This window comes from Eubalaena glacialis, chromosome 3 (assembly GCF_028564815.1).
Source record: "Eubalaena glacialis isolate mEubGla1 chromosome 3, mEubGla1.1.hap2.+ XY, whole genome shotgun sequence".
Classification (NCBI taxonomy): Eukaryota; Metazoa; Chordata; class Mammalia; order Artiodactyla; family Balaenidae; genus Eubalaena; species Eubalaena glacialis.
This window is the reverse complement of record NC_083718.1, coordinates 61279947-61300745: the sequence shown is the minus strand read 5'-3', so window position 1 is coordinate 61300745 and position 20799 is coordinate 61279947. Positions and strand designations below refer to the sequence as shown.

The window sequence follows — 20799 nt, the reverse complement described above, 5'->3', positions numbered from 1 at the left end:
CTTTTGCTTTTGTGTTTCTCTTTCTGTCTCTTGTTACATCATTTCTTCATCTAGAAGCCTGGGCCTCCTAAGGAGACTTTCTCCTGCTTATATAATCCAGAGAGAGTTTGAAAACATGTGCTGGGGTGGGAGGTGGGATTGACTCTTGAGTCTGTCAGTAAGCAACACAAGTTAAGTACAGCTCTCCACAATTCCCTTCTTGCCCTGATCCAGGGTAAAGTATGGCACTAAGGGCAGCTAATCTAACCCTTCCTACTTCCCACCTAATAAAATAAACCTAGAACCTCAAGAGTGCTCTGTGATATACATATGGACCTCAGTTGCCTTACAGTTTAAACGTAGTAAATCTAATTCTCCCTCCTGAGGCCTATCAGGCCTGTATTTAGAAAGACTTTTCTCCCTATAGTTGAATTCTTGTCCCAGGCACACCTGTTTAGGAAAATCTCTGCCGGCCAAATTCAAGGATAAGCAGCCTATTTCCTGTGGATGCCTGTGCTCGCAAAGGTAGGTCCCTCCCAACCAGCTGAGTGACCTGCCTGGCCTGTGCCCTTGCTGAGCCTATGCAGCTCTGCAGATCCACCAACGTCAGCCCTGCAGTGTGTGAACTACCTTTATAGAAGCAGCTACTCCCCTATGGTTGAAGCCTTTTGTAATCTACCAAGATCAAAATATCAAATAGTCTGTGGTTGCAAACTCCACACACAGGCTGCAACAGTTAAAAGCCAGCTGCAAACCTGAGAAAAACTTGTATGGTCTACCATAAATAAGGCCAAGGTCAAAATGCCCTGCTCACAAAGTTCAAGGCCCAAAGCTTTGGCCACATTAGAACTTTTCCACATGTACTCTTTTCTTCCCATAATTTTATTCCTTGTCTGTGTATTAATTTTATGATCCAGTGTGCTGGCCAGATGTTGAAGTCTGTACTTGTCCCTAGCATATAGGTTTTGCCAAGCCTGAGAAGGCCTGACTTTTCATCGTGTGGAGGACCTAACTAGAACATATGCTCTCTAGAATAGGCTTGCCTTTAAGAGGAGAGGCTGAGCTACTCCACTCTCCCTATTCCACTTTCAAAGTATCTGTATCTGGCAAAAGAAGCTTGGGTGATATTTACAGCAATACATGTTAAAAAATGGTTTGCCTCAAGCCTTACAAATAAGACATGGCCTTTCAGCTCTCAAGGTCCCTTCCAGTCATATAATTATGCTCTTGTTTACTTGGACACTCAAGACAGAATTTGACATTCAAACACTAAGAGGCTGTAAATGGTTATTGTACTAAATGTTGATGGATTTATTTTGGGAATTTTGGATTTGAATATAAAATTAACCTATCTTTCTCTATGAAGAGACTATAATCAATCACATTTGGCTTAACATTCTTTTCAAATTTTATTATTTAGTCTTTGCCTTCTCTTTCTCCCTACTTTCCTTTGTTTCGTTATATTAATTTCCCCTTAGTATTCTTTCTTTTTTGTTTTTAAAATATTCATTTATTTATTTATTTATTTGGCTGTGCTGGTTCTTAGCTGTGTCACGCAGGATCTTCGTTGCCGCGTGTGGGATGTTTGTTGCGGCATGTGGGATCTAGTTCCCTGACCAGGAATCAAACCCTGGCCCCCTGCATTGGGAGCGCAGAGTCTTAGCCACTGAACCACCAGGGAAGTCCCCCCCTTTAGTTTTGTTATCTCTTGTGTTCTGATCGTTTTTCCTTAATGCTTGCCTTATTTTGTTCCACTGTTTCTCCTTGATTTTGTGATTCCTCTCTCCCTCAATTCTTCTGTGAAAAAGTACATTAGGAATTACTTTTTCTTAATTCTTATTTTGAGCTGTTTGTCATTGGGGAAAAAAGTCCATTTTTGGCAAATATACTTCTTTTTTTCCCCCAGGAGGGGTTGGGATTGGACCAGAGCTTCTTAAACTTTTTTATGACAGCTACTTGCTGACAGCTTTCAGTGCTGAACACACTTCCATGGATTCCTATGAAGGGATCTAGGCCATGTGTACTCACAGCACGGCAGCTGTAATCCTCTTTTTCTCTCCAAGTGAGAAAGCCTATTGCAATTAAAATGACTAATGTCATAGAATGTAATAATCTCTTCTAATTACTTTTTATGTCAATTCTTTGCAAATTTCATTTTAACTGTTATTAGTAGCTCATAATTTCCGTATAGCTTAATTGACTATATTCGGTGGACTAAATGATATTTAATAAATATCTGTTTTGGCTATAACATTCAATACTTCTAGAAATAGTGGTGCATCTTTGAGAGGTGAATCCAATGGTGCCAATAAGATCAGGCAATTTATTGCTTCACATCCTCTTAAATTCCCCAAACTCTATTCTTGCCTTTATCTACATAGTAGCTGACGTTTTTTTTCTTGCATTTTCTGCCTCTCTATTAGCCCCCTCCTGGCCTCATTTCTCTGCCTGGCCTAGATTAAATGGATGATCACCCAAATTACTCTCTTGCCCCAAACCTTCAACATCTTTACACCCAGGTACTTAGGTCACTTGGGTCCAGAGCCCTGGATCAGTTCCCACTTACCTTCTCTTTTTCTACGTCGAGTGTGCAGAAGACACACATTACTGTTGCTAGAGACAGTAATGCAACTGTGTTGATTGTGTCCCTGCAAGTTATGGTCTTCATTCTCAGCTTCCAGCCATTATTTTTAAGACCTTATGTTTTTAGAGCAGTTTTAGGTTTACGACAAAATTGAGAGGCAGGTACAGAGATTTTTCATCTTCCCCCTGCCCCCATGCATGCATAACCTCCCCCGTTATGAACATCACTCACCAGAGTGGTACATTTTTTTTTAAAACCAAAGATGAACCTACATTGACACATCATAATCACCAAAGTCCATAGTTTACCTTAGGGTTCACTCTTGGTATTGTACATTCTTTAGGTTGGAAAAAGTATAATGTATCCATATAATACCAGAGTATTTTCAGTGCCCTAAAAATCCTATATGCTCTGCCTACTTATCTCTCCCTTTCCCTACCCAACCCTTGACAACTACTGATCTAAAGGCTCCATAGTTTTGCCTTTTCCAGAATGTCATATAGTTGGAATCACACAGAATGTAGGCTTTTCAGATTGGCTTCTTTCACTTAGTAATATGCATTTAAGATTCCACCATGTCTTTTTATGGCTTGATAGCTAATTTCTTTTTAGTGCTGAATAATATTCCATTATCTGGATGAACCATGGTTTACTTATCCATTCATCTACTGAAGGACATCTCAGTTGCTACCAAGTTTTGGAAATTATGAATGAAGCTGTTATAAACATGCATATATGTACCTAAGTTTTCAGCTCCTTTAGGTGAATACCAAGGATCGTGATTGTGAATACCAAGGATCACATGGGAAGTGTACATTTAGTTTTGTAAGGAAGCACCAAACTGTCTTCCAAAGTGTTTGTGCCATTTTGCATTCCCACCAGCAATGTATGAAAGTTCCTGTTGTTCTACATCCTCACCAGCATTTGGTGTTGTCAGTGTTTCAGATTTTGGCCATTCTAATAGGTGTGTAGTGATATCTCATAGTTTTAGTTTTCATTTCCCTGATGACATGTGATATTGAGCATCTTTTCATATGCTTATTTGCTATCTGTGTATCTTTGGTGAGGTGTGTTAAAATCTTTGGCCCATTTTTTAATTGGGTTGTTTGTTTTCTCACTATTGAGTTTTAAGAGTTCTTTGTATGTTTTGGATAACAGTCCTTTATCAATTATGTCTTTTGCAAGTATTTTCCCTTAATCTGTGGCTTGTCTTCTAATTCTCTTGATACCATCTCTTACAGAGCAGAAGTTTTTAATTTTAATGAAGTTCAGATTACTAATTATTTCTTTCATAGATTGTGTCTTTGGTATTGTATCTAGAGAGGCATCATCATACCCAAGGTCATCTAGATTTTCTCCTATATTATCTTCTAGGAGTTTTTAGTGTTGTGTTTTGTCAACCTTTTTTTTTTTTTTTTTTTTTTTTTTTACTAATTCCAGTTATGTTGTCTCATTCAATTACTGATTGTCCCAATGCTTAACACTATCCTCAAACCTTCTTTCCAACTTCTCAGCCTCACTTTCCTGCAGATAATTATCTATTCTCTTATCCAGTGAAATGGAAAGATAAACTATAAGCTTTCTAAACTTTCTACCCTTTTCTATTCAGAGAACCTACATCTACCCTCATTCTTCCAACCTCCCAGGCTCACATTCCTGTTCAAAGACAGCCCCCTCCCTGTGCTCTTCATCTCATTCATTCCCATCTTCGTTGTCCTTGTATCATTTTTCTATATCACCAACCTCTTACTCTGTACTATTAGTTCTCCTCAAGCAATAAATATGCTCGATTCTTGCCTATACTTAAAAAAAAAAAATCCCCAAACCAAAAAACAACAGCAGCAGCAGCAGCAACAAAAGCAACGACAAAAGCACCTGTTTTGACCCTGTGTCTCTTCTGGTTTTAACTGGCTTTCATCCTCCTCTGGAAAGAGCTCTCTTTAGTCATTGTCTCCATTTTTCACTTCCCATTCACTTTTCAACCCAGTGAACTCTGACTTATCCCACCACCTCACTTCAACTTGCATAGATAAAGACACTATGATGTCTGCATTGCACTTTATATGTCCCTTTCTGTGCTGAATCTGACACTCCCAATGGCACATTCCTTGAAATTCCCCTTGCCTTTGGCTTCCATAACCTCACTGCTCTTATTTTTCTGACATTCCTGACCACCTCTTAAAAGTCGGTATTCTCCCCAGGATTTCCACTGTGAGCCACTGCTATTTCACACAGTTTTAACCGCCACCTGTGTATATATGCTGATGACTTGCAAGTCTGCATGTCCAGTCCTAACATTTCCATTTTGCTTCAGAGGTCAGGTCACGTCTATGTGTGTCTCCCACAGGTACCTCAGATTCAACATGGCCTTGGCTGAATTCATCATCAACTCCCCTACTTCCAAAACTTGGTTCTCTTTCTCTATTCCTTCTGATTTGGTAGCCCCATGAGTTTCAGAATCATTCTAGAACAGCACAATGTCCAATAAAAATATAATGTAAGCCACATGTGTAATATAAAAATTTTCTGGTAACCACATTAAAAAATAAAATGAGTCAAGTGAAATGAATATTAAGAATACATTTTATTTAACCCAATATGTCTAAAATATTATCATTTTAACATGTGATACATTTTAAAACATTTAATGAGGTATTTTACATTTCTTTTGTACCAAGTTTTCAAAATCCAGTGTGCATTTTACACTTACCACACATCAGAGCTTAAACTAGTTACTACGGCTCAATAACTATATGTGGCTAGTGGCTACTGTACAATGCAGTTCTAGTCTTTACCTTCACTAATCTCCCTTTCATCCAGTCATAAGTCCTATTGATTTTGTCTCCTAGGTGTTTCTCCAGTAGGTTTATTTATTTTCATGCTTTCTGCATCGTGGCTTTACTTCACACCTTGGTCATGTCTCACTTGGTTTATTGCAATAGCTTACATAACCTAGTTTGTCTCAGGGAGCAGGCAAAATTCGCTGGAATGCAGGAGGATATAGTAGAACATCTACATACATATTTTTATCTAGAAAATAAGGAAACAGTTAAGATTTATTAGTATTGAATATATATGTATATTGATGCCAGTACCCTCGCTTTGTATCACAGAGAAGTCAATAATAAAGTTATAAATGTAACAAATAAAATACATTTCCCCACAAAATAAAAAAATTAAAATATTTATTTCATCTTCATATAATACTTTAGAATTTCTTCGGGTATTTCTATAGATATACACAGTTTAGTAATACATTGGTCATATCTACTTAATAAATTTACATGTGTACTTGAAATTTATTTTGGTACTGCCAAATTTTATCGCTAAAATTGGTGGCTATTGAACTGGATCGACTCTGGCTTTACCCCGCTTGCCTCTCCAGCCTCAATTTCTTCATCCCACCTCACATTTTCTGCATGAAGTGGCTCTTTCATATTTTGTTCTTGTTTGTCCTTCTTCATGGAAAACAAATAAATAGGCAAACGAACTACTTCCTGACCTAACTCTAATTCTCTGCCAGGCTCTTTCAAGCTATCATGTCTCCAAGGAAAGCCTATTAACATTACCTAAGTTGTGTCCAGTCCTCCTTCTCTTGCTAAGGATACATCTCTTACTACACTGCTATGTTGAAATTATCTCCTTATGGATCTTCATTCCCTACAAAACTAAAATTCTTCAGGACAGGGGTGTGGCATCATCATGCTTTTTCATCTTGACATATGATAGGTTCTTAACAAATGTTTGTTGAACTAAATTCATGGCTCTCCTTGATGAAGCCAGCCTGTTCTATCAATGGGTGAAATAGTGATTTTCTTATTGCAATTTGTGGAGTATCTGGAAGACTTCCTCTTTGTCCAAAGATGCCTGATAAAATGAAATAGTAAATACACTTTCATTAAGTACTATAATTAATATGCTATTTGTAAGCCCTGGTAGTGTGGGTAACAATCTTATTGGGAAATAACCAGTTTCTTCTTACTAAAAAATTAAATGAGATTATTTGCTCTAAGATGAATGAAGTTTTGATTGTATGTATACATGCAACGGCTTTCAAACTTCAGTATGAATAAGAATCACTTTGGGACATGTTAAAATGTAGATTCCTGCGTTTCATATGTACATATGCTGATTCATTTGGACTTATAGTTATCCCAAGAATCTGTACTGTTAGAAAGCATCCCAGTGGTTATTTATTATAACCATTTTATTTTATTGGCTGGTAGAAACCATATTTTGAGAAGTATTGTTTCCTTCTTTCTGAAGCAGAGGGTTAAGAAGGAGTTAAGTTTGAACAATGGAGAGAACTGCCTTAATCTGGGCCTGAATGGGCTTCTACCTGGGGGTCTGTAAAAGTTAAAGAGTTAAAAAGGAAAATGGGCGACGCTGGGAGATACTGAAACAGGGAATCAAGGGTGACAGAGAGTGGGATTGTGGAAAGAGGCTTGGAAGATGAATAATGACCTTGGCTTATTTCACAATTTTCCCTAGGATTGACTTTCTTCAACTAGAAAGCTGAAAAATAAAATATAAATATAAAAATATAAACATAAAATCTGATTATTATTAGGTTATTTTCATTTTCCTTTAGGAAGTGACACTCAGTCATTCAATAAGTAATTAAAAAAAAAAATTTCAGGATGTTTAGGATAATTGACATTGTAGGTATAGGGTGATTTTTGACATTTAGAACAATATCATACAATTCCATATATATTTCATTTCTATGACAACAAAAATTATCTAGCATAGAGGAGATGGTAAACTATGCTGTATGGAAAACAGAATTTAACTTTATAAAAGCTGTGAGAAAAAATAGATTTTCACTTAAATGCCATTTATAGGTAATTTCTATCCAAGTTGTTAATGTTTAAAAATTTAAATGCCATTTAAATATTTTTATGAAGACTCTATGTATTTCTTAGCTTGTCAAATAACAACCAGAAGTAGATGGATAAACCTAGACCATTAAAAACCTCCAAACTTTTAATTTTAGCTTATTGTTTCAGCTTTATCCCCCATTCAGCTTATTGAGAGCTGTTAATAGGGAACTAATTGGTTGGCTTGTTTTTTCTTTTCACCATTCGGTGGCCAGTCTCTGGTAGAAATCCTAATGAGATGCAAACCAGGCAAACAAATGGGCCAGTGGGCTGGAAGGGCATAAGAGACAGTGGGCATGGAGAGTCTATTGTTGTTTGTCCAATCAACTAAATATCTTTTAATTGTAGCAGCAATGCCATAAATAGGCCTGGCACAAGCCTATTAGTCTGCCTTATTTTATTCCTGTTTCAGTCTCTCTGCTTCCACCATCCATACAAGGCTGCGATTTTGATTTTTGTTCATTTGATGGGAGAGACTTCCCTCTGGTTATCTGTGCTTTTGGAAGATATATTATTTTGGGTTTTTTTTTTTTTTAATAAATTTATTTATTTATTTTTGGCTGCATTTGGTCTTCGTTGCTGCGCGTGGGCTTTCTTTTTAGTTGCAGCGAGCGGGGGCTACTCTCTGTTGCGGTGTGCAGGCCTCTCATTAAGGTGGCTTCTCTTGTTGCGGAGCACGGGCTCTAGGTGCACGGGCTTCAGTAGTTGTAGCTCTCCGGCTCTAGAGCGCAGGCTCGGTAGTTGTGGTACATGGGCTTAGCTGCTCTGTGACATGTGGGATCTTCCCGGACCAGGGCTTGAACCTGTGTCCCCTGCATTGGCAGGTGGATTCTTAACCACTGCACCACCAGGGAAGCATGAAGATATATTATTCTGAATAGTTTAATAGAAGGTGAGCTTTGAGGGAACAATGCTATTCTTATTGTAACTTGTATCTTGTTTTTAACTTCGTGCAAACCTGTGTTCCCCATAGGCTCATGTTAAACTAAATATCTCTGCCGATCTGTGCTCTCTTGAAGGTGATTCGCAAGGGATGGCTAACCATCAGCAACATTGGCATCATGAAAGGAGGCTCTAAGGGATACTGGTTCGTCCTTACTGCTGAAAGCTTATCCTGGTACAAAGATGATGAGGTGAGCCACAGAAGTGACAGAATTTTTAAAATTAAAATGTTTCTATTTCAAATTAATTGATAGTATTGTGATATACAATTTTAAGACACCAGTGGTTTTCTTTCAGTAAGACTTAGCTTGGGATGTTTGAAGAAGCACTGTTTTTTCCTTATAGATTTTAAATTTTACGATAGTCCCCTCAAATATCTTTTATTTCTTTAATGTAGTCACGTTTGTTTCCCTGAAGAAATGGAGTTAGGGATCAGTAGTTGAAAACTTCCTTCTTTGTAATAATGGCAAGGTAGTGATATAGTGAAAGCGATTTTCATTAAATAATGTGTTGAAAATACTCAACGTAATAGAGCATCGTAAGAGCAAAGTTAATAGCATTGATGCAGAGTTAATAAAGCATTTTGGAATTGTTGCTGTGACATCTGTCTCAAATGACAGGCTTTTGAAAATGTCCAAATCGCTAGTCTTCAAGTGAGTACTAGATAATTGTTTATACAAATTTTTTCTTTGAGAATTTGATATCTATGTAAAAGCATGAATTATGATAATTATGGTGTTCTGGTTCATGTTAGATGTTAATAATATTGGGCCTGTGACTTATTACTCATTTAAATCTGATAGAAAAGCACACACAAAAAAATCAGTCTTACAGTGCCATTAAAGTGCTATAAAGTGATACTGGTAAATTTGGGAGGGCATGGATGGAAATTAAGCAGTGTTTTGGAAATTTTAATAGCTCTGGTCTGACTTGAGAAAATTTTGGTGCTTATAATGCAGCATGCAAACATTGGATAAGAATACTCTGTGATAGCAAAACTATATACAGGTGAGATTGTGTCAGTTGTATTTGGTTATAAAAGGCATGCATTTCAGAGTTAAAAGTCCTTCCGCTCTTGGCTTGATATCTTCTGAAAGCACTGCAAGGTGCTTTTGTAAATTGTTGGAGGAAACACTTCATGTCCTATGTAGTTCTTTCTCTTTCCTAAGTGCTCTCTGCAAATAATGTGTTTAATAAATATCAGATGATCAGTTGATGGCCACTAAATTTTCTGCAGTAAAGGAAATCAGATCTTATAGAAAGGTCCAAAGAAAATTTCTACTCAAAAGCTTTATTTCAAATTTTTGTCACATATTTTAATGACTTCAGTCAAACGTGGAATTTGTTGTTGTGAGTCTGAGGATTAGCATTGGTTTCTTTCCTGTGCTGGCTGCTTAGATATCTCTCTCATTCTGTGGAAGCTCCAGTGTTTAAAGGCAACAGCCTCAGGAACTCTGAGATGCCTTTCTAGATATAAACATCAGTAATTACATAATCTTCTTTTGTGTTCAGTTGCCCTACTAGATCTTCTCTTAGATACATTTTGTTTACAAGTACTTGTTTACAAATGTTCACAAGTAGGTGATCATTTATGTACACTTAAATACATATTGGTCTATGGGCCATTCTCAGTTATTCTAGGCAAAGCAAAAGATTTTGCTGAGGAATCATGATAGTAATAGCTAGTGTTTTGCATTTATTAATTAAGTCATTTAATCCACATTACAACCATAAGGATAGGTACTATTTTTATCCCCATTTTTCAGGTGAGTAAATGAAGAAAAAACACAACCTTTTGAAAAGTCATTTCTATAGGACTCAGTTTTCCTTATGGTAGAACACTTTGTGTTGGTGAGGATAACTAACTTGCCAAGGTCTCATAGCTACTTGGTAGCAAAGCAGAAATTTGAACACACGCTGTCTGGCTCCAGAGCTTATGACTTCAACCACAAATGGAGGCAAGAATCTCCAAGGTGCTGGAGTTTTCCAAGTCAACCTCATCCCACAGAGGATTTATTAAGATGAGTTCCAGGCATCCCAGCATTGACCTCTCCCTGAGTGTTACTATCAGGGGCCCTGAAGACTCTGGGATTAGCCACTGCTGTTGGAGTATGGCTTTAGGGTTTCTGAAACAAGCCTGTTGGAAGGCACATGATGCTCCCTGTAGGGAAGGAAGAGGCTTTGAGAGCTTGGTGAGCTCATGGTCACCAGTCAGCCCCTTCTCTCTGCTATAAATTCAGAATAAATTTTTACAAAATCTCTGCTGCTGAAGCTCCCTCATGAGCACTTGGTTACAATAGATAGAAAATGCATGTGTGCAGTTATAATATTAACCGAGTGCCAGAGAACATTTTATTAAAGGTATGTGTGTGGAAGGTGGTTGGCTGTGTGTGTGTTTTGGGTGGGAAGGGTAGGTCATAATGACCCTTAAAATAGATTGGACTGATTTAGATGAAGAAAGTTTAGAAAAGGGTTGTTTTCTTAATTTAGATCATTTTAAGAAAGAGAAAACGACAGATGAGGATGCTGCTCTATGGAGCTAACAAGTAGATTAACAATACAATATCGGATGGTAAGTGCCCTGAAGAAAATAGGTCAGTGAGCTAAAAACTGATGCGGGAGGGACCTTTAGATTGAGTGTTTGCGAAGAAGTAACATTGGAGCAGAGACTGGAATGACGACGTTCCAGGGTGGGAGTGGGCAGGAAGCTTACGGCTGAGATGGAGGAGGAGTAGGAGAGAGAAGTAGGAAATATAGAATCAGAGGTACCTTGTCAGGCCCCACCCAATGATTTGGATTTTATTCCAAGGATAATTGAAAACCATTGGCCTGTGTCAACAGGATGTGACCTGATTGGATTTATGTTTAAGAAGGATCAGTCTGTCTGCTGGGTTGGGCATGATTTGTGGAATGGAATGTGTGTGTTCATGGAGTTGGAGTGGCAAGAATAGAAGAAGGGAGACCAGCTAGGAGACTGTATCAGTGGTTCAGGCAAGAGAAGATGGTGGCTTGTACTGGCTGGAGAGGAGAGCTCAAGTTCAGGGTAAAGCAAACTGATGGGCCACGTACAGCTACACTGTAGTCATTAGCTACTGTTTCTCATGAAAAACTCTGCTCAAGAAACCAGATAGGAAATTTTCCAAATAGTAATGCCCGACACATGACCCCTGTCTTCAAAGTATGTGTCAGTGGGGCAGAGCCTTTACTCCCTGAAGCCATCCTCATTCATCCCCACCTTACCACCCATTGGTAACCACCACTCTGGTTCACCATCCTGCTCCATTTCTATTGCCAGCACTTCCTACCACCATAGACCACCTCTGAGCCTGCTGGCAGGGCAGAAGGGAGGGGTCAGCACTGTTCCTTGCTCTTTACCAGTATTCAACTAATAGTTATTAGCGTCTGCTGGGAGCCAAGGCTGGAAGGGAGGGTATGGGGAAAGGAGGTCAGGAGAAATGTCAGGAGGGTGGGGCTTAGAGGTAGTGATCGGTCTCTGGCCTCTTGAATTTGTACCCTGAATACCCATCCTTTATTAGCAGTGTTTTAAATGATACTTAGATTTCATACATGCCTTGCTGTCATAGTTTAACTATGCTTCTGGATATGGATTAAAGATGCTTCTGTGGGCAGCCTTGAAAACCCCAAATTTAGAATTTTCCTTTGTGAAAATAAGCATGAGTTCTTACCCAACTTTTGGAGTCAGTTTGTTGGTAAGTTGAGTGCTTGTACTTTGTTCCCATGGTATCTGTCACATCAGCATCTACACACTTTGGAAATCCTGTTACATGGCAATTTATCTCTCTTAGTCAAGCAAGTGTGACACCATAAATATTATTTAGTTATAGATTTATCATTTATTTAATAATTTATATTCAAATTTTCATAGAGAATTGTTATTTGTTTCTATGTTCTTTCATCTTCCTGCTTTCTTGTGTAGTTAGACTGGTATGTTTTCATTATAATCTAATTGGCTGTTGAATAAGTAGCATATTATGGCATATGAATAGATATGGTTTTATTTAACTTTTGACAGGTTTGTAATAAATATAAATGACTTATGAAATGTATTTGTGATTAAAGAACAATGGTTCAAACTGTTTTCAGGATGCGATTAATTGAACAAAAGACCCTGTAGACCATATGCTTGGTGCAATGAAAAGGGTGAGGTGCTGGAGGATGTGAATTTGCTATGACTAACTGCCAGTGTTGGAACAAGTCAGACTTCTCTGAGCCTCGGTTTTAGCTTATCAAATGGGGACTGTTGCTGACCAAATCACCTCAAAGGGAGTTTGTAGGACTCTAAGAAATCATATATTGACAAGTGCATTTATAAACTTTTAGGCATCACATTTATATATTTATTCTTGTCATCTCAAGTAATACTATGCCCTCCTACAATAATGTCATTCTTTCACTCACATGTCTTCTTATTTCCAATTTGGTCATTCCATTTTGTGAGATAGGATGTATGGGATCTGGGATTTTTCAGCAGAGAATGGTAAGATGCAGACAGTAAAATGGAACTCAGATCCTATTCCTTCAGTGGGACTTTTCCATGCTGCCTCCTCTCCAGCCTGTGGGTTAGAGATGATAATATCAAACTATGTGATTTCCTATCCAAACTGGCAGAGGCAATAGCATGATAACCCTGTGTAATAATTTTAAGCTAGTGTTGGCATGATGGTAATAGTAGGTCCCCAGCATTTTTCCTGCTTTCTCCCCATCCTTAATATAACTATCCTCCCTACCCTTAAATAAATCTTAGATGGGTTCGTGAACACACTCAGACATCTGTGGACCTCATGTTTTGAACCATTATTCTACTTTACAATAATGTTATTTGTAATGTTACTGACAGATGATCTTAATAGAAAGGTTTCCACCTGTGTCCCAGGCAGTGTTATTTCCATGTGTTATCTTCAGAGAATCTATATAATACAAAGTGGTTATGGAAAACATAATTAATCTATGTACTTGACTATATGTTATCCTTTAGCATTACTCAAAAATTGGGGCTTTCTGCAACACGAAAAGAAATAGACCATCTTGTACAGGGTTAGATAGTTTATAACTAATCACCAAGGGGATTTACCCAAACCTGGCTGTCCTTCCAAATCATACTCCAGTACCCCAGACTCTGAAATTCTGTACAAGAGTGGCTCTGAATGCATTTCTAGGAATTGCATAGACCTCTTCCTGGGTCCATCCTCTCCAGAGCATTCTGTCATTGTGCATACCCCAAGTCAAGGGGGAGCTGTTTATGGGGGTGAGGACAGAGCTTGGACATGCGGGATTGTGTGTCCACATGTATCCCTTGGGATCTTGGATAAATGATACTCAGCTCCTTTGATTTCTATCAAAATAATAATATAAAGATATTTGTAGTACTTACATTTACTAAGGATTTGAGGAAGCAATACAGCAATTCAAACAACCTCAAATAGCATATTAGATAACCCTCTGCACAGCAGTTTTTAGCTAGTGGACACCCTACTTGGGTGTGTCACTGGCAGCTCTAGCCTTGTGCTGGCAGCCCAAGGAGAGTACATTAGCTTCTCTCTTTCTCTTCCCCTTCACATCTCTCCCCTCAGTGCTGTCAGTCTGGATTGCCCCAAACTCAAGGTGTTTCCTCATTCTTTTCTGTACATCCACTCAGCTCTTCTGAGCATCTAGTCCAGCCTTCGTTTCAGGCTCACCTTTGTATATCCAGATTAGTCAAAATGCTCAACCAAGCCAAATGGACCTTCAGTTAACAAGATGCTCCCTAGTTCTAAAGTAATTGTGGTTGTAAAAAATATCTCTGCTATTCATTCTACCTGCTTAAGCTCATGAAGGCCAGCTTTCAATCTGAATGATGATCTTGATGAAGATCATCATGATGATGGTTAACATTTATTATTTATAATAAAGTTTTTCAGGCACTGAACTAAGTCAATACTTTATTTACATTCTCCATTTTAGAAATGAAGATTGAGACTCAAAGAGACTAATTCAGCCAGCTACTAAGTATCAGTGCTGTTCTCTTAATCACCTGAACATTTCCCAACAAATATATTCTGAGCACCAGTTATGTACCAGACACTATCCTAATCACTAAGGATAAAGTGGTTAGCAAGGTACCCACCCTTATGAAGGATATTTCCTGATAAAGAAAACATAAACAATCAGGAACTCCTATGAGATTCAGATTACAAACTGTGAATAAGATAAATCCAGTGATGTGTTTGACTTAAGGAGTATCTGGGATGGGAATCACAGCATGGGGGGACATTAAACTGAGTGGTCAGAGAAGGTTTGTGTTAATGCCTAAGGCAAGATAGAGCCTGATGAATATAAGAAACTGAATTTAGGCCACTGGAACAAAGAGAGAAAAGGACTCTATAAAGATTAAGGATTTTGATCGAAAGAATGATGAGAAGACTTTGAAGTTTTTAAGCGGAAGAGTCACATAATAGGATTTGAAATTTTTATAGATCTTTGTGATTGCTTTGTAGAGAGTGGATTGGAGGAGGACAAAACTGAATTGGGGAGTTGTAGAAAGCTATTGCTGTGGTATACATAAGAGATAATGGTAGCTTGGGGTGGATGGGTTGAGGGAAATTGATAGAAATGGATGAATTTAAGAGATTTTTTAAAAAGGTGAAAATTGACAAAACTCATCACACGTGCTAAGTATTGGTTGAATGCTTTTAAGTTTCTGCTGAACTGTAAGCTTCCTGAGACCAGGAGCCACTGTCTTGTTCCATGTTCTACCACCAGTAGACATGGTGCTGAGAGGTGGTGCTAAGTAAATATTGGCCGAGTGAAGATGTGATTGAGCAAATAAATAATTAAGTGCAGCATAGTAATTCATCATGTCCTGGTATCACAAGTGGCTAAACCAAATTATGGAATTACAGGGTAAAATTACCCTTAGATGTAGATTGTCTTAAAATTTTCTTAAGTTTCATCATTGAAGGTTAATGGATTTTTTTTTCCTCTGACTATATAACTTCCTGGATTGAAGATAATTTAAGCAGAAAATAAATTTCCCAGTGTCATTTTCATACATTATAAATATATTTTGCACAGTTCTTTTTTTTTTTTTTTTTACATCTTTATTGGAGTATAATTGCTTTACAATGTTGTGTTAGTTTCTGCTGTATAACAAAGTGAATCAGCTATATGTATACATGTATCCCCCTATCCCCTCCCTCTTGAGCCTCCCTCCCACCCCTCTAAGTGGTCACAAAGCACAAGCTGATCTCCCTGTTGCACAGTTCTTTGGAGGGATTTAGAAAAGGGCAAGGCATTGGAATAAAATAGAAACTATCATTTCAAAAAGATTTTGGATTTAGATAGTTTTACATTAATCTTTAAAATCAGATTTGAAAAAAAAAATGTGATGACTTTTATTTAAATTATTCCAAAATAAAAAATTTAAAAGAATAGAATATTCTGATTCAAGGAGAAAAGAGTCTTATTTTTCTTAGTATCAATGAGAAATGTGTAAATGGTAGTTGAAATCTCTGAAAAAAAGGGGATTGCTAGTTTATAAATAATGATAGTACATAGCCAATATTCCATTTAGGTAGTCCAACATGAAGATTAAAATCATAATGGAATACTCCTAGGAAAGTAGGGTAATTCAACAGAAGCATTTCCAGTGGAAATGTACTAACCTTACAGTATTGAAGAAAATCCAAAATCTGCATTGAAATAAGGACATTCTTTGGACTCAAAAAATTACAGGCCTCATTTTTGTGGGTTGATGTGTTTGGAAAGCTTGATAAGGAGATTATATAATTCCCTTATAGGGATATTTACTTAGTATTGTTTTTATTATGTAACTGTAACAGATGACACATGTAACTTTGGTAATAGGAAACGGAGTGACAGCTATGTCCCTGGATGACAAAAGTTGTGAGACGGAGAAGTTATAGAAATCTTCAGCTCTTTCCATTTGCACTTAGACTTTGAAGATTCTGTTTCCTGCTAGGTCCGCACGCTCCCTGTGATGAGGTCAGGATTGACCCTGTGAACACTAGTCACACTCCTTGCTGAGTTGTTTTAGTTAGCCAAAATTTAGATATTTTTTATTTTAAAAAAATCTCAATAAGTATTAAACTTTAAAACATTTATGTTACTTTAAATTCTTCATGATCATAGTTGTGCATGTGCTTTTTCATATACATAAGCTATCTTATATTATGCTTTTTAATGTGGGATTATTTCATGTAAACATTTCCAAGTTCTGGAATTATCCAAAGATTTATAATTTTGAAAAAATATATTCAACAAACCATAATGGTAAATGCTATTTCAAATTTATTAAAAATACTTATAAACCCACACCCATTCCCTCATATGTATTATTTGTTGTACTCAAAAGTTTATATTGGAAGAAAAATATTACCCTTTATATTACCGTTTCCTGGAAGAGTAAAATTTTTAAATGTACCTCATTTAATGAATTTATATATATATATATGACATTCTTTCAAGCTAAGTAAAAAAAATCTAAAACCAATATGTTAACCTCATGTTTTAAGGGAAAATTATTTGAAACGTCATCCTGGAGTGGTTCACTACAGGATAACTGCGCTGGCCTGGCCTCCTTAGCTTTCCGTTTGGAGTTTGGTGGAATGGAACAGTCTCCTTTATGTTATGACCCAGCTATCGTGTCAGCCAGAGAGCTCTCAAGCACTGTCCTGGCACTGCCTTGCAGGGTCCAGTAGGATGATCCATATGTGGACTCCTGTCGGAGGCGTTTGCTACAGGTTATATAAAGCATTTACAACTGGGTGATTCTATGCAAATATTGTGAGACATTTTTATATTGTCTTCCTGTTTATATTTTACATTTTGTGAACTATTGTTTAGGACTTTATTTGCTGGTCATGGGACTCTTCTTTAAGGTAAAAACCTTCATTGCACAATGTGTTTTACAGTAGCATGTTTTAGTAGATGTCATATTTCCTTAGGCCAGATTGTAAATGCAAGAATTTAGCCTTAATCATATTTTTACTTATTAGTTTTACCCAATCACTGTTTTTGTTTTTGTTGTTGTTTTTAAGAAACTATGGTGTCAGGTTTGGTAAAATATCAAATAATAATAAAAATTTTGAACCTCGGGCAGCTTTTATCCTTATGACTAAATCTTTCATTTTAAAAATGAAATATCTGAATAAAAATAATTTGCTTTAATCCAAAATATACACTTGAAATGTTTAGTTAGATTAAAAAAAGCAAAAATTTTGGGTAGCCTTGTGCAACATTTTTTAAAGTTTGACCAGAATCTTTCTAAGAAAGATGAAAATTAATTTTAAATACTGAAGTTAAGACATGTTAGTGAACCAAATCAAAGTTGACAAATTTTTAATTTTACCCATCTCCCCACCTTTTACCCTTGAATATTTGAAATATTCATATAAACAAGCCAACCCTGATCATTTCACTCTAGTTCACAGTGTATAAACTGAAGTTTTGACATATCCTCAAAAGATATGGCAAAATTATACACTGCATATCCATTAATAGCTTTCCTTGTTCTTTTTGAAAATAATTGAATTGCCTGAACATTTCAAGAGTTTGAAAGTTTACAGTGAATGGGAGCATGTATTCCAAGTGAATGCATTGGCCCCGTAAATTCCACCCTTAGAACTGTACTTCCTTCTTAATTTCTTAATTTAACGATGACAGTAATAAATCATGTACATCATGACATTTGGAAATATCAAAGCTTCAATTTCAGCTTTGTATATATCAAAAGAAGAGAGGCAAATATTTTAATACATTTGAAAATTATGTTGGAAATAAATACTCTTTTCACTGTGTTTTACCCAGGCCCAAACTGGCAGAGTTTGTTAACTCAAAATACATTATCCCCTGGAATATTATCTCTTCGCTCTTTTTCTTTTCTTGCTCTCTGTGTCTTAAAAAGTCATGGTGATATAGAAAACTAAGCTTAGTTTTTGGAGTAGAATTGTTAGAATCACTTATTCTGTCAAACATCAGACTGAGGTTATATTGTTTTGTTACGTTCATTTTGGGGGTGCTGCTCAAAAGCTGTGTACAATAAATGTCAAGGGTAGTAATTTACTGACAACGATTAGGAAAAGAGAACTATAGAAAGCACAGGAACATTTTCAGAAATGGGTTTTATTATATTTCATAAGCACCACTCGCTTTACTTTTGGTGGGTTTCAATATTTGAATCAAAAATAATAATAATACATAAGAGTTAAGAAACCAACAAATTAAAACCCCAGGCCCCCGCGCCCCTCATTTTGGTTGTAGCTCTTGGTGTAGATGCTATGGTGTGAGGGCTGCTTTCTTTCAATGGCTGGTTGTCATTCAGGCTGGGTTGTCATGTGACTGCCTGTCTGTGCCTGCTGTACAGGTGAGCGGATGTTCTGCACAGCAAGTGTAGACAGGCAGACACATGACAACTCCGTCCAGCCAGGCCCTTGGTTCCTTCAGGTTTCCTTTGCTCATGGGCAGATACAATCAGTCTGTTTTCCAGATTTGGTGATTTTAGAGGGTCAGGGGAAAGGGAGAAAAACACACAATAGAATTAAACATTAAAACATTATGGAACTAAAAACAAGTTAGACTTTTGACTTTATTCAGAAAGTGCACTTATACATTCATTCCAAATGTGCTAACATGGGTAATTGACAGAGCAGAAAACTCACATTGAAATTTTAAGGATAAAACAACAACAAAAAAGACTAAACACAAGGTTTATTCTTAAATCCAGTTCATATTACTACTGGCCCACATGCAGTCAGAGTTCAGAGTAATTGAACCAGATGTTTTTCCTCTTCACAAAACTCTGCATATTTTAAAACTGAAGTTAAAGATAAAGACTATTTATACATGCTTCTTGTAATAGGTAAGTACCATAATCTTGCCCATGAAAAAGAAACTTGTCATTTACATGGAAATGGCAGCCATTTTCAAAATAATTAATGAGCCTAATGTATTCGACAATGCAACAAACGGACTTTGGTATCTGATGCTTTGTTAGTGGGATTTTGACAAGGGGATGTATTTTTATTAATATTTTATTAAGCAACAGGAACTTATTTAAATTTCTCATATTTTTTTTTAATGCAAAGTTTTAAAGTATGGATGTGAAAACCAAATAAAAAGCAGTTGTGAGCTTGTTTTCCTCCTCTTAATTAACTACAGGGCTGTGCCATGAATCAAAAGTGTATAAACTAAAAAGTTGTTACCCACAGTGATGCTCACAATGTGTATTGGACATTGTTAGTGCAGTGCAGTTACAAAATAATACCTTATACACAGAAAAGGAAACTTCATTTCGTATCTAAAAAGTAAAACCAGACACTTTGGAAAATTTCCTTAAAATTCATATAAGAAAGAATTAATGGTGTTAAATATACAGTTAGAAAATTTAATTCTGGTGACGTGAGAATAATTCTATTGGTTATTTTAATATAAATGATCAGTTCACTTCCGTAGAGGTATTTAACAAATTCCCCTGCCCTTTAAAAAATAAAATATTCAGATAGTCAAAATTCCAATAAATAGAATTTTAAAAAACAAAACAAAACCTTATTGTCCAAGGAATGTGTACTTAGGGATTTTTTCAAAGAATTTTAAGGAAAACAAGTAGTTTGTTATTTCCCTTTAATTGTAAAATTCTGAGAAAATAGCAAATAGAAAGTTTATGGAGAGCAAAATAGTTTTTAGAGACTGAAAAAAATGACAGTATTCTACACATCTGAACTTTTATGCAGTGATTAGATATGGTACAGTTTTAACAAAGAGTTGATAAGTGCAACTTTCCATTTATTTATTTAATTTCAAAAAATAAATGTCAGATTCTGTTTCTGGTCATCACTTCTGAGTAGAGGACTTATTTTTTTTTCTTGACAGAATCAAAAACATCACTAAACTTGGCTGCTATTTAAATAATTACAAGGCCAGAGTATGCAAAAACAAATACCTTAAGAAACTATTTTGTTATTGTTGCTGCATTCAGTGCAACAGAAAATATTTATGGAGTGATTCACTTACAAAGAGTATATTGTTGGAAATTTAAAATTACTGTAATTCTGTATAGCTTTCCCTCTCTCTCCCATAAATAATTTGATCCAGTTAACTCTGCTCAATTAAAGGAATGATGCATGCAACCTGAAAAAATAGAAAGAAATATTTGTGAGTTCATGTTATCCTTTAATATGAAGCAGTTCTATTAAACCAAGATACCCAATGTATTTGAGCCTGAAAAACCATAACTGTTTTTCAGGGGGAAAAAAATCTTGCTGAGAAATGATTTTATTCTACTCATAAGACTTTTGGACAATTTATGTTTCTAGCAGATTTTAAAAACACAATTTTAGTAAGTATGTGACATATGCACACTTTTTGGTTATGTTGAACCTGATGGAAGACTGAAAAAAC

At 36.4% G+C, this 20799-nt stretch overlaps 1 protein-coding gene across 6 annotated transcripts in view; it reads left to right on the top strand.

Annotated features, from left to right (window-relative positions):
• DNM3 (dynamin 3) overlaps positions 1-20799 on the top strand; it is a 572001-nt gene that overhangs the window by 287574 nt on the left and 263628 nt on the right. For all 6 annotated transcript variants that reach the window (XM_061185713.1, XM_061185709.1, XM_061185710.1 and 3 more), the window contains one exon: positions 8463-8576. In XM_061185713.1, the coding sequence (XP_061041696.1) occupies positions 8463-8576 (114 nt within the window). The remainder of the gene's footprint in view (positions 1-8462; positions 8577-20799) is intronic.